This window comes from Sphaeramia orbicularis, chromosome 1 (assembly GCF_902148855.1).
Source record: "Sphaeramia orbicularis chromosome 1, fSphaOr1.1, whole genome shotgun sequence".
NCBI classification, from domain to species: domain Eukaryota; kingdom Metazoa; phylum Chordata; class Actinopteri; order Kurtiformes; family Apogonidae; genus Sphaeramia; species Sphaeramia orbicularis.
Window position 1 is genome coordinate 24,341,178 of NC_043957.1, and position 14,292 is coordinate 24,355,469.

At 36.3% G+C, this 14,292-nt stretch overlaps 1 protein-coding gene across 1 annotated transcript in view; it reads left to right on the forward strand.

Moving 5' to 3' along the window:
* akt3b (v-akt murine thymoma viral oncogene homolog 3b) overlaps nucleotides 1–14,292 on the forward strand; it is a 42,217-nt gene that overhangs the window by 10,343 nt on the left and 17,582 nt on the right. The window contains exons 3-8 of the mRNA XM_030145430.1: nucleotides 6,775–6,900; nucleotides 8,417–8,528; nucleotides 12,089–12,233; nucleotides 12,403–12,534; nucleotides 13,517–13,582; nucleotides 13,764–13,832. Of these exons, the coding sequence (XP_030001290.1) occupies nucleotides 6,775–6,900; nucleotides 8,417–8,528; nucleotides 12,089–12,233; nucleotides 12,403–12,534; nucleotides 13,517–13,582; nucleotides 13,764–13,832 (650 nt within the window). The remainder of the gene's footprint in view (nucleotides 1–6,774; nucleotides 6,901–8,416; nucleotides 8,529–12,088; nucleotides 12,234–12,402; nucleotides 12,535–13,516; nucleotides 13,583–13,763; nucleotides 13,833–14,292) is intronic.

Below are 14,292 nucleotides of genomic sequence, written 5' to 3' on the forward strand. Positions count from 1 at the left end.
AAGTGCAAAAAAAGACTCTTTAAAAATATCACACAAATTGTACCAAAAATATTGACAATATACAAAACTACAAGGGGTATTAAAACATGCAAAAAGCCAACTCTGTAATATAGATGACAGAAATATGTACAACATACATAATGGGTATATACAGGTACTATAGGATATATACAGTGTTGCAGTGTTAATTTAGATTTTCATGTAAGACAGAACAATGAGAGAGTGATTGGTTGTTTGTCTGTGTCAGCCCTGCGATGAACTGGTGACTCGTCCAGGGTGTACCCCGTCTTGACCCATAAGTAGCTGGGATAGGCTCCAGCAACCCCCACGACCCTAGTGTGGATAAAGTGGGTTCAGATGATGAATGAATGTAAGACAGAACAGAGTTTTCTTTAGGCCTGTAGGAGTTTGGTGAATGGGTGGAGGCTCTGCAAGAAATGGTTTGCAATAAACAATATATTATTTCACATTAGTGCAGATTCATTCATCTTCAGAACCCGCTTTATCCTCACTAGGGCAGCTGGGGGTGCTGGAACCTATCCTAGCTACCTATGGGTGAAGGCGGGGTACACCCTTGATGAGACGCCAGTTCATCACAGGGCTGACATATAGAGACAAACAATCACTCTTACACCTATGGGCAATTTTAGGTTGATCAATTAACCTATCAGTGCATGTTTTTGGATGGTGGGACGAAGCTGGAGAAACGGGGAGAACCCACGCAAACATGTGCAGAACATGCAAACTCCACACAGAAAGGTCCCTGGTTGGAATCAAACCCAGGACCTTCTTGCTGTGAGGCGACAGTGCTATCCACTGCACCCCCCCATTAGAGCAGATGTAAGAGAAATAACAAATAAAGCACTGAAAGGCAAAACCTGAAGAAATCATCTGTGGACCAACCATGAGGATCTCTGAAATAATTTATTTTATATTAAGGTTAGGTGCTTCCTATGTCATACTTTTCTTAGTATTGAACATTATATGTATGAACAACTCTAAGATTCTTTATTAAAGACAGTAAGACAAAAAATAATGTCCAGAGTTTCGACAACATAAACAAAGTGACATGAAATTAAAATATTAATATACAAAGGATTTTCACACACTCTTATTACAATACATAGTTTCCTAGTTATTGTGAGATTTTAAATATATGGGTAGTATTAGGTGGGTAAGATAATTCCAGCTAAGTTATGTTCCTTGGATTGTTCTTTGTAGCCTGTAGCTGCCACAATTCAGCAACTACTGACTCCATAGTGTTTTCAGTTGACACCAGTAGACCAACAGTAGACACTGCTATTCATTTAGTGTTGCTGCACCATCATATAAACCACAGGTGACAAGCCGGCCCACGGACCAAAACCAGCCCACCATAGGGTCCAATCCGGTCCATGGGATGAAGTTGTGAAATACAAAAATTACACTGAAGATATTAATAGTCACGAGTGTCAAAATCATTTTGGTTCAGGTTCCACATACAGGTCAGTTCAATCGCAAGTGGGTCAGGCCAATAAAATATGATCATAATAACCTATAAATTACTTCAGCTCCAATTTTTTCTTTTTGTATTAGTGTAAAAAAGTAAAATTACATGAAAATATAAATTTTCACAAAAAATGTGAAAAACCTGAACAAATATGAACAACTTGAAATGTCTAAAGAGAAGTAAGTGGAATTTTAACAATATTCTGCCTGTTACTAAATGTTTTGTGTATTTGTAGATCCACTGTGATCTGTAAGTTGTAATGCACACATGTATATTATAAAGTGAGGCATAATGTAATTAAAATTGCACTTATTTTTCTCAAGAAATCTGAAGTTGTTTTACATTGTTCATGTTATTCATATTTTTAATGGATAGTTTATAATTAAAAACATTTTCATAATGTAGCTAATATTTTTAGCTTTTAATTAAATTTTGTAAGTTTTTTCACCCTAAAACAGAGAAAGGTTTGGAGTTGACATTATTTATAGATTGTTATGTTATTATTTGACCCACTTGAGATCATATTAGGCTGAGTGTGGCCCCTGAACTGAAGTGAGATTGACAAACCACTGAGTTGAAATCTCTAATGATCTCATTGAAGCTGAAGACGTGTTGTCTGATGAAGTGAGTTTGACACCCCTGATGTAAACCATATTAAGTTTGTGAACTTGTAACTTTGGTTTTCCAAATGACAGAAAAGCCTGAGGTGACAAAAGTGAAAAAGTTTGTGTTTGAAAAGCTTGTGTGGTCCCAGTCCACATTGAAAAGCTGCTCTGAAGAAACACAGTTGGCTGCTGAAAACACCGGCCTCAGTCTGAATTGTGTGTTTTTATGCATCGTCTGCCAGTTTGAAGAACGGCACATCCAAACAATGGCTGTTTACCTGCCAGACGGCGGCAGAGGAGGCGGGCTCTGCTCACAGGCTGCGGCCCGGTCTGAGCTGCTCTCACTGGTGTGTGCTGGTTGTTTCCCATACTGCGTTAGTGTTTGTTTGTCTGCTGTGAGCTGAGGCTGTTGGCTGGCAGGCAGGGGAAGTTTCTCTGTGGCACTATGAGCATACAGAGGATGACCTAACACTCTGTTCCTTCCTCTTTGGCACCCACAAGTCCCTGAATTGTTTATTGCACCTCAGTGTGCGCTTATAATTCAGCGTCCTCAGAGAAACTGCCTTCTGCAGCTGCTTCACTCCATAAGATTTCAAGAAAATGTGTCAAAAAATGTCTGTTGCTGAAAACATGTACTATTTGCACACAGTATATCTTTACTTGAAGGTTCATTTTTAAATTTGTTTTTATGTGTGCTATTCAGAGAAGGTCAAAACAAATGTGCTGAAATGTTGAATTAGTTAACCGATGCCCTGATCAACTAAGCATTTAGAAATAAGAATAGAACAAGCTGATGCATTTATTTGGTTTATACTATGTTGTATTTTTTTAAGAGTTTGTTTATTAAAGATGATTTTAGTTCTATTTTATTACCTTTTTTCTTATGATATTTTTGATGTAAAGTAGAACTGCAACCATGAGCTGAGTAATTGATTAACAGTTAATTATATATATAATTGTTTCAGATTTCGAAAAAGTAGCCACTATGTTGCAAAATGCTAATTTTCTTCTCATCAAATGTAAAACCACGTTATCCTTTTTTGTTATGTCTGACAGCAAATATTTAGTGTTAGAAATCACCATGGGCTGACAGACATTAAAACAGTTAGGCTGCGTAACTACAGTGATCTCATGTCAGGACAGGAAATATCAAAGGAAAAACAAAAACACAAAATAAAATGCTGTAGACATTAATAATACAAAATGAAATGTTAGAGATGTGAATACTTAATAATAAGATGCTAGAGTCATTAAATGATACAAAATAGAATGCTGTAGATAGTAATTCCTACAAAACATGATTCTGTAGATGAAGGTGGAAGTCAGTGGAAAAGAAACATCAATCCTGAAGTAATAAATAATAATAATTCATTTTATTTATATTACGCTTTTGCTCCAAGTGTTTTCAACATAGTAAGAGTAGAACAATAAGAGCACAGTAAAAACAGATTCAGTAAAATAAATAAAAACAATTCTAAACAAATGGTGCCAGGCACAACAAACCCTGCTCCTCACATGTATTTCACCCATTATAAGTGAATGGGAAGATTTTTTCTTTTAATTTTAACTTTGACCTACCTTTCCCAAAATGTAATCACATCTATTCTGGGTCACTGGCAATATATAAACCCAATTTGGTATGAATTCAACCAATAGTTTTGCTGCTGAAGTGTTAAAGACTCAAAGAAACAAATCGAACCAAAAACAGTACCCCCTTGCCTGCCCTTCGGGGGGTGGGGTAATAAATGCAATTCCAATAAAAGCAAAAGAACAAGTTGAGATCAGAGTAACACCATATGACTCAGAACAACACCCCCCAGGGCTTATATACAACAGTAAACAAGTGGGTCTTTAGCTTTTCTTTAAATACCTCTACAGAACATGCCTGTCTGATACCGAGGGGCAAACTGTTCCACAGAGTTGGTGCTCGAACAGAAAAGGCCTGCTCACCGACAGTCTTTTTCCGGACCTTGGGAACACACAACAGACCTTCTGGTTTGGTTCTGGGAGCACAGTGTATGTGCTGGCACATACAATTTCCCCAGGTCTGATAAATAAGATGGAGCAATGAATTTACTATTGAAGTCTGTTCTGGCATGGACGGGAAGTCAGTGGGGAAAGGCAAGCAATGGAGTAATGTGTTTAAAAGTACTTGCTCCAGTCAAGGGGCAAGCTGCTGCATTCTGGACCATTAGCAGATGCTGTGTGCTCTTTCTTGGCGAACCAGAGAGAAGGGTATTACAATAATCTAGTCGCAATGTAACAAAAGAGTGTATTAGGATCTCTGCATCCTTCAGTGACAAGGCAGGTCTGAGCTTAGCGATGTTCCTTAGATGAAAAAAGGTGACTTTTATGACTGCCTTGATATGGACAAGACACTCTGTCTTGTCAAAAAGGTTCTTAACTCTGTCCCTGCAATGGTTGACACAATCATCCAAAGAAAGTGTAAAATTGTCATGTAGATGACTCTGCCTTGCTGGTTCGACAACAAGCATTTCTGTCTTTGCTGAATTTTGAAGCAGGACATTTGCTGATAATCAGCTCTTAACAGCAGCCAGACAAGCCTCAAGCTTGTGTGTATCAGCACCATCACCTATGGCCAATGGCATATACAACTGAAGTTCATCAGTGTAACAATGAAAACTCAGGTCAAATGAATAGAGAATTAGCTCCAATGGAGCCAGGTATAATGGAAATGAAGTAACAGGTATTGAGTTTGTCTTTTCTGTCAACCTCTTTCAAACTAGTAAGCTGTATAAATAAGTGTCCTAACTGCATCTTATGTATGTTTATCTGCACTTTAAAGAACACACACTGGTCAGAGTTATTGTCATTATTGCTGATGTTGTTTTGGCAGCTGTGATTGACATTCTGACATTAGTTCCTAGTGTGTTTAATAAATGCTATTTGTCAAAATGTATTTTTATTTGTTTGGGTCCTGTGGAGATGCATAATTTCTCTTTTGGGGCTTGAGATTAAAAAAGTCTTGGCCTCCCTGGAAGAGGATCCTATTGAAGTATCAGTGTCTTAAAGCTGTCAAGGAAGTAAAAAAAAAAAAAAAAAAAAAATAGAAAGTGAAGAAAGAAAAATCCTGAACCTAAATATGTTGATGTAGCCAAGTACAGTCTGCTTTCTTTCTATATTGATAACTCTTTTAACCCTTTACCTGTTGATGTCAATGAAGTGGTTTATCAGGGATTAGAGTTGAGGTTGGGAAACCTGGCATAAGAGCTTTCTGGCAATTACCAGACAACAACTTGAGTGACGTTTAAAATAATTGACAGGTTAATAAGTAGTGGAGGTTTTTGTCACCTGTTCACCTGAGTAAATTTACACATTGGATCGTCTGAACCACTGGCTGGTGTCTGCGTTTTCTTCCTCTTCTGCAGCTCCAGTGTTCATCATCTTCATCACACTGAGTCATCAGAAGCGTGAGAAGAGTTCGATATCGAAGCAGCTCAATCAGTGAGACGGTCACACTTTCTCTGTCAACTCTGGTGCTAATATGACTCTGTGATCATCAGGACGTTGAACATTAATTACAATAATGTTACACACTGATGAGTCACAACAGCAGCGAAGTGTTTCTCTTCTTCACATGGATGTGGTGCAGGTGGATGTTGGAGCTGCTGCTGTTTGGGGTTAAGCTAAAATTAGAGAAAACAAAAAAGAGAATAAAGAACAGAGGATTATTATGTAACATGCAGGGGTTATTTTACAATATGCAGCTGAACAGAAGTAAACCAGCTCAAACCGAACCGAATCGTCCACTTCAGCAGCTGGGGTTCTGTCCACGTTTCAGTTCTGGCCCAGTTTGAACAGGAACTTTAGTTTACTTTAGAACTTCTTGGCAGGAATTGGTCATTGTCTAAATAAAGTGAAGAAGAACAAGATGATGTTGTTAAAAACCCAGAAACTGAAGACAGTTCCTATTATACTTTGTAAATATGTTATAAAATGAGCAGATTGGATTATTCAGTCCAGTCATTTCAGTGATTTTCATTCAAGTGAACTTCCAAAAGTTTTCAGATATCAGGTTCTCAGATCTTAAGGTTTGCTGCTATTATATGGAACTGTGACATTATTGTTTTAATTTTACTTTAACTTATTTTAATTGGCAGATTCAGTTTTTCTATTCGTTGATTTGGCTTTTACTTAATATATATATTTAAGTACTGCTCTTAGATTTGATTATTTATTATGTATTTATTATTACACTGGCCCAGGGTGACACTTTTCATTCCTCCATATTTTGTTTTGTTTTTTATGTGTTTGAATGACAATAAAGGAATCTGAATCTGAACAGTAACTCACCTAAGTGTTAGCTCAGCCCTTAAAATAAACATTGATCAGAATTTATTTGAAACAATAGTTGATGATGGGTATTTTCCACTGTTTTATGATATTTTATGTTGAAATAACCTTTGATGGCTTGTTTGTCTAGAATTACATTTTTGTTGCAAAGTTTTATTCTAAGTTTTATTACTGTTTTAATCTTGTTATTACTCAGTTATGCAATATGATTTACAGTTGTTCACTCTTATTCGTATGAAAGATGCTGAGGTTGGAATTTAATTGTCTAACTGAATGATCGATGTTCATTCAGATTTTACTCTGTTCTAACACTGGTGAATAAAGCTGGATGTAACCTGCTGATGTCTCTTTTTTTTCTATCTGCAGGTGAGTACATTAAAAACTGGCGACCGCGCTACTTTCTGCTGAAGACAGACGGATCTTTCATCGGCTACAAGGACAAACCACAGGACTCGGACCTGGCCTACCCGCTCAACAACTTCTCTGTAGCAAGTAAGACTCACTATTGAAATGAAACTAAGTACTTCTACCTCAAACTCTACTTGATTACAATTCATCCATCCATCCATCCATCCATCCATGCGTTTCTTCAGTTTTATACCTGTACTCCACTGCATCTGAGAGATGAATATTGTATTTCTTACTGCACTACATTTGTCTGACAACTTTAGTTACTTTTGAGATGAAGATTTGACACAAAAACCAAACTAGATTGCACATTATAGTGCAAATCTTTAGTTTTATTTTCAGTTTATTTAAGTCAGATTTAAAACATTAGAAAACCTATTTGCCAGAACTTGAAGTTGACTGTTTTAATAATAAATAATTTGCACAACAAATGAGCACGACATATACTTCTACAAGTTTAATTTAATGCATTCCGCAATGTAATCCAATTATTTTTCAACACTAGCTTTATATTTTGTGGTTCTGGATCACTCATCTGAAGATGTTGTCTAATCTCAGTCACTGCAGGTGTGTGTCTTACTATTTTTAACCCATAAAGACCCAGTGGTACTTTTGTGGCAGTTCCGAAATTATTTTTTTCTCTATATTTAACCTTTCATAAGTGATTTATTACCATTTATGGTCATATTATCTTCTTTAGTTTGAGTTTTTTTCAGTGTAAATCATGTATTGTCCTAAATTTAATTCACTGATTATGTAGATGTTCATAAAAGTTCAGAGTAAACTCAAAGGTTATCATATCAGAACAGAGAAAACTGAAGAAAAGGTGACTGTTTCAATACAATATAGCATTATCTGAAAATAAACCGGGTGTCCATCCACTGTTATTGATCCAACTCCATGAGTTTTATTGGTGAATCAATGTTATAGAAGATGACAGTGCTTCCACGTTCACTACGGAGCCTCTGAACATCCAAATGGGTATTATCTGATGACCATGAAAAGATGACAAACTGTGTTTTGCACCAATTATTTACATGCATTGGTAGGACTAGTAGATCAACAGGTATTAAAATTTTACGCAAGTAGTTGGTTTTGATCGCCACTGGCTGTTTGGGTCTTTATGGGTTAAAAAAACTAATATTTGTAGTAACTAACAGGTGCTATAGCAACGCAACATTTACACAACAAAAGCTGTGTCATACATTGATTGGTTTGTGTCCACTGAAATGCTAGAGGGATTCGTTTAGCAATAAGTAGAAGTGTTGCATTTGCAGAAATGTGCAAATAATTTCTGTCAACGTAAACATGAGTGGATTTAAATGAGGTTCTGTATAAAAGGGAACAATTCCACTTTAATTAAATAGAGGAAATTAGAAATAAGGGTCTGGCCCTAATACAAACCTCTATGTCTATACACTACTTAAGGCAGTATTTTTGTAGTCGAGCAGAATTCTATTGTATTGGAGTATTTTTACTGTAGTAGCATTTTAACTTATCTGAATGTCTTCCACCTCAGCTAAGCCTTGAGCAGACACTTCATTGTTGGAGATAAATAAACCTGTGCTCCAGGTGACACTAAACTGTACATGTGTCTCAGAATGTCAGCTGATGAAGACAGAGCGGCCCAAGCCAAACACTTTCATCATCCGCTGTCTGCAGTGGACCACCGTCATCGAAAGGACCTTTCATGTCGACACTCCAGATGAGAGGTCAGTCTAAAGGAGTTTATTTTTATTCAAGGTTTCATTCAGAGAGAAAGAGCTGGCTGAAGCTAAAAATATTAACAAACACAGACTGCTGCTATTTTTGAACCAATAATCAAAGAGAAAGGACTGCCAGTCGACTGTTCCAGATTTTTTTTGCAATATTTACTCACATTATTTCGTTTATATTAGCTCATCAGCCAATAGGCCATGAGCTAATGTGAAGGCGCTGCAGTGCCGTCGGCCTCATCTTTGTCGTCATCTTCGTTAGCAAGTTCTTCAAACATCTTCTCTGACAAAACTACTGGTTGGATTAATTTAAAAAATGTTCATGTAGCTTCCTTAGGGCAATGTCTACAAAGTTTGTTCACAGGTTTGAAAAATTTGGATTTTTGAATTTTTTATGAATTTTTGAAATATTAAAAATTTGCCTTCACTTATAATGGTCCATATTTTGATGGTTTATAACATGAAAATGGTACAGATATCAATATAGTTACTATTGAGCACTGATAGGAAGTGGTATATATGGACTTTCATTTAATTAGTTGAGTTCTCCTCCAGTGAAAGTATCACCCACTTCTATTGGGAGATTGATCTCCTGTATCAAGACCACAGGACTCAGATACATAGAGACAGAACCTGATGACCTCACAAATTCAACTTGGTATTGATTCTTGATAGAACATGCAGACAAGATACAGGCACATTGGTCCTAATTTTTTCTTTATCAACATTGTGTTTGATGGAAAAGAATTTGGAAATAGTTCAGACCAAAATTTCTTAAGTTTAGTTCTTGAAAGAAAGTTTGGACTGTTTCACTTTGAGTTAGAACATTCCTTTGATCTGCCATGAAGGTGAAGCAGCAACAAGTTCAGTTGTAAATTCGTGTTACTTTAAGAGTCGGTTGTGGAAGTGTATTCTTTACATGGTGTGGATTTGTCCATAACACCAGTGCGGTCCATCTCCCAAAGGTATCGGTGCTGACCTTGATCTGCTGCAGGTCATACACTGATTTATACACCTAGATGTGATGTTTTAGGTGCAGCTTGATGACACAAACAGATAATAGATATGAACAAAATGGGGTTTGACATCATTGTTTAAATCTCTCAATTTTCTCTGAACACAAAGATACACACCAAGTGGAGTTTAGAAAAATCTGCACTTAACACTTTTTAAACATCTCAGTGTTTACAGCCTAAACTTTACATTTGCATCTGAACAAGAGATATGAAAAAAGTATACAGTATGTGTTGCAAAATATCCATATTAGTGTGGATGGGGCTGGTTTTAAAACTTCAGAATCTCTGAGGATTCAAAGATCTCCATTTTCAAGAAAATAGTCAGTTTTTGAGGAAGAAAGTCACCATATTTTCAGTTTGTTCTAAAAATGTGTGAATTTTTTTTTGTTTGTTTTATATTAAACATTTTGATGATTGGAACAAAAATCATAATATTTTGACTTTGAATTTAAGTCACAATATTACAAAAAAGTCAAAACATTACGAGAAGGAAGTCATATTTTGAGTTTGTTCTCAATATCTTTTTTCTTTTTTCTCATATTATGAAAAGTAAGCAATACTATTTTGAGGAATAATATAATATTGCAGGAGTGAAGTCATTATATTTTCAGAACAGATCAGAGAATAAAATAAAATCATGATATTAAGAAAATAGTAAAAATTGTAAGTCATTTGGAGAAAAAAATTAGATGTGACAGTAAAGATGTAATAGTTGTATGAATTTTCTTAATTATCTTACTTTTTTATATAATTATTGTTAATCAACTGTAAATGTACCTAATGACCAGTGTCTTTGTTTTCTGTAAAATTAATATTTAATAAACAAAACATCTATTTTTTTTTTCCATTTCCAGGAAATGTTTTTGAAATAATGTAGGGATAAATCAGACAGTGCAAACCTGTAAAATAAAAGTATAAATATCCATATGAAAGATATCAGATTTGTGATCAGCAGTAACAATAAAAACACAAACTGAATAGGAAATGTGTAGTTGTTTTCTCTGGAGCAGACTGTAGCGTTTCAGCGTTTAACTCCGTTGACAGGCAGAATAAAGGCAGGAAACAGGGGTGTGGGGCCGAGGCTGGACGCCAGGGTTTGAAGGGTTTCGTTCCAAAACACATTATAATGTATGTTTTATATTGTTACCTGATGCCGAGCGGTGTGCTGTTGACATGAAAATGCTCATAACATCCTGCAGCCTGGTACATTTCTCCTGGTGGAGAAAACAGCGTGGTAGCTGTTTAGACAGAGATCTTATGCTGAAATGAAGATAAAAACAAACAACCTCTCACCTCTTATCGCTTTACCTTGAGTAGGAAATTGCATGATGGATGTTTTGGCCCAACACAATGGCTTTAACTCACCTTCATCAACTTTGTGATTTAAAACAAAAATTTCTAGCACAATCACTAATATTTAGTGTCAGCTATCTAAAAATGAAAAATGTTCTCTCTGGCATATTTTATATCAACGGAAAATAGAATCACAGTTGCAACTATTATGCAATGCATTGATTCATTGATTAGACAATTGAAAAAAAAAAGATTTTCTGTGATTTTAACAGGGTTCCCACGGGGTCTTAAAAAGTTTTAAAAGTCTTGAATTTACAAATCTGCACTTAATACCTTAAAAAAGTCTTTAAAAGGTATTAAATTTGATATTATAGGTCTGAAGTTATGTTCCCATAAACTTGTTGGCTGTATTTTGTGTAAATGTGTCTGTTAAATGTCCAAACTGCAATGAAAGTCACATTAGTCGACTCAGTTCCACCCATTACAACTAGACAATTTATATTGAAATTAGAAACCAAGTATCACCAACTTTGCACCCCCCCCCCCCCAAATGACTTGGAACGGTGGGAATCATGGCGTTGGAGTAAATAAATACATTTTCCTAAATTCTAGGAGTTGCAAATTTTTGCCAGTATGGCCCTGAAATGGGCATTAAATTATGTTCTAAGAAGACTTAAAAAGGTCTTAAAAAGTCTTAAATTTGATTTGTAGAAACCTGTAGGAACCCTGTAGGAGACTGATAGAGCAGCAAAATTCTAACTATAATATCACCCTTTGCAATTATATAATTGTAAAAGGCTGCAAATTCAACTGTAGAGATGAAGCTAAACTCAATTGTCTAATGATAATTTAGATTCAGTGACACTGTGTAAAGACATGCTGTGGAAACATGCAAAATGAATGTCACAGCATTTTCTGGAGTTATATTTTTATGCTAGTTTAAGTTTGTTAGTTTGACTTGACATTTCGAGGTAAAGAATCTTTGACACTATTGTATGATGTTTGGAAACGGGACAAAAACTAGATAAATGACAGTCTCCTCAATTCACTAAAATGAGAGACTGAACAATCTGAAGGATCCATCAGCCTCCATCACGTTAAAATGAAGTTAAAATATTTGCTCGGTCTTTTGTACAGTCTCTTAAATGTCGCAGAAGATGTGCAATCACAATATACGAATTGCAGAAATGTGGTCTGATGAAAAACTGTGGTGTCTTCTGCTGTTTGACCTGGTGGCGTTTCCTGCAGGGACGAGTGGGCCGAGGCCATCCAGATGGTAGCCGAATCGCTGGCCAAGCAGGAGGAGGAGGGCATCCTGTGCAGCCCCACCTCCCAGATCGAAAATGTCAATGAGGAGGAGATGGACACCACCATCAGCCACTACAAACGAAAGGTACCAGACCGAGCTGTGGTTTGTTTACGTTCTGTACCTGTAGATGATTTCACTGATGCACCTCAACATGATGAAATTGTTGGTCCTGCTTGTGACTTTAAAGAGAAGATGGTAGTCGACAGAATACTGTATCCAGCTTCTCAGTCTTATCTGCATTTTTTTTTTCCAGACAATGAATGACTTTGACTATCTGAAGCTTCTGGGCAAAGGCACTTTTGGGAAGGTGATTCTGGTGAGGGAGAAGGCGAGTGGCACTTATTATGCCATGAAGATCCTGAAGAAGGAAGTCATCATAGCCAAGGTCCTTTTGATCATTGCCTTTTCTATGTTCTCTCAATATTTTTTCTTTATACAAGTTCATAATCAGAACTTTTGCTAGTGCCAACAGCTTCTTTAAAGCAAAGATAGATTAATCCCACAGAAATATTTATTCTTAATGACACTTTTTAGTCTCTTGATGGAAAAAGTCACATGTAACTGAAGTGACTTAAGAACATCTACATGTGAAGACTCCGGTCGTTTTCACACCTAATGGTTCGGTAGACTCTGTACAACTTGGCTCTCTGTTCAGTTGTAGTTGCAGTATTCAGCTGGTCCGAGTTTTCTTTGACCCCGCAGTTTAACAAACAAACCGAACCTTTTGAATAAAGTATTCCCCTCATTGCCTGTGGTGGCATTCAAGAATGAAAACAAGACAAACAATGAACTATGCTCATGTAGTGCTTAATGCAGGGAAGCTTCTGTTTCTGCCACATGATAAACCAAACATAGAACTGCACTGTTGTCAGCTTCCTGAATTTGGTTCACTTGAAGTGGACCAAGACCTATGTTTTTAGGTAGACCAGAATTCACTTCTTTGTTATGCATCAGAGTTCAGTTGCATTCACACCTCCCCAAATGAACCAGACTATGTGAGTAAACAAACGCTAGTCCAATTAACACAAATCAAACAGCTCTGGTGTGAATGCATCCTTAATTTCCTTTTAACATCTATGAAACATTCTTAAGTTTTAATTGTGTACATGCAGCAACAACCCACAATTCATTCAGACACATTATGTTAATTAAGAGTACTGGAGTTCATTATCAAAACGAAGAAAAAGCTATCTGTCACTTCTAATTTCTTCTAATGTTTTTATGTTGTTCAATATTTGCCTCCTTTTAGTGAGTGTTATTTATAGTGACCGTGCTCCAAATACATTTACAGGTGTTTGGTTTTACCTTGGCAGTACATGTTGTCTCTTTACTTGAACACTGTCTGTTCTTTTCTCTGTTTACCGCAGGATGAAGTCGCTCACACACTCACAGAAAGTAGGGTATTAAAAAATACTCGGCATCCTTTCCTAACTGTGAGTATCAAAAAACATAGCATGTAGCTACACAGCTGCTAAAAATACAAAGAGAAGTCAAGTTTTTGATGTGTTTATAAGATAACAACTGGAAGGATACGCTCAATTGAAGCCACAACATGCAGCTGAAACACCTGGAAAGCGGCTGAGGCAAATAAAATATTTCTGTCTTGTGTTTCAGTCTCTGAAGTACTCGTTCCAGACTAAGGATCGGCTGTGCTTTGTCATGGAGTACGTCAACGGAGGGGAGGTGAGAGGTCACCCAATCACTTTTAGAAATATGCTTCTGATGTTCTTATTTTAACATGGGAGGTATTTCAGCATGATGTCATTTCAACAGTGGTGGAAGATTTCAGAGCCTTTACTAGAAAACACTCCACTACTACGAAAAGTCTTAAAACCTTACATAAACAGAAATAATTATAAAGGATGTTTTTGGTGCATTTTACAGCTGCATTAGTACGTATGTTGTATTTTACTGCTGTATGTGTCAAATGTTGATCTTATTTAAACTACTTTATATATTATTCTAATTTAATCTACCAAAATCACCCTATGTTTGTAGTGTCATGTCATTGCTGACTTTTTAGAAAACAACATATTTCTAAAAAGTTAACTTTTCATGAGCACAGAAAAAGGTGTGTTTTCAGCTTTGTGATGATGCATTTTCCATCAAGTTCAAGGTTTTTTAAGAGTTTATTGAACTAAAA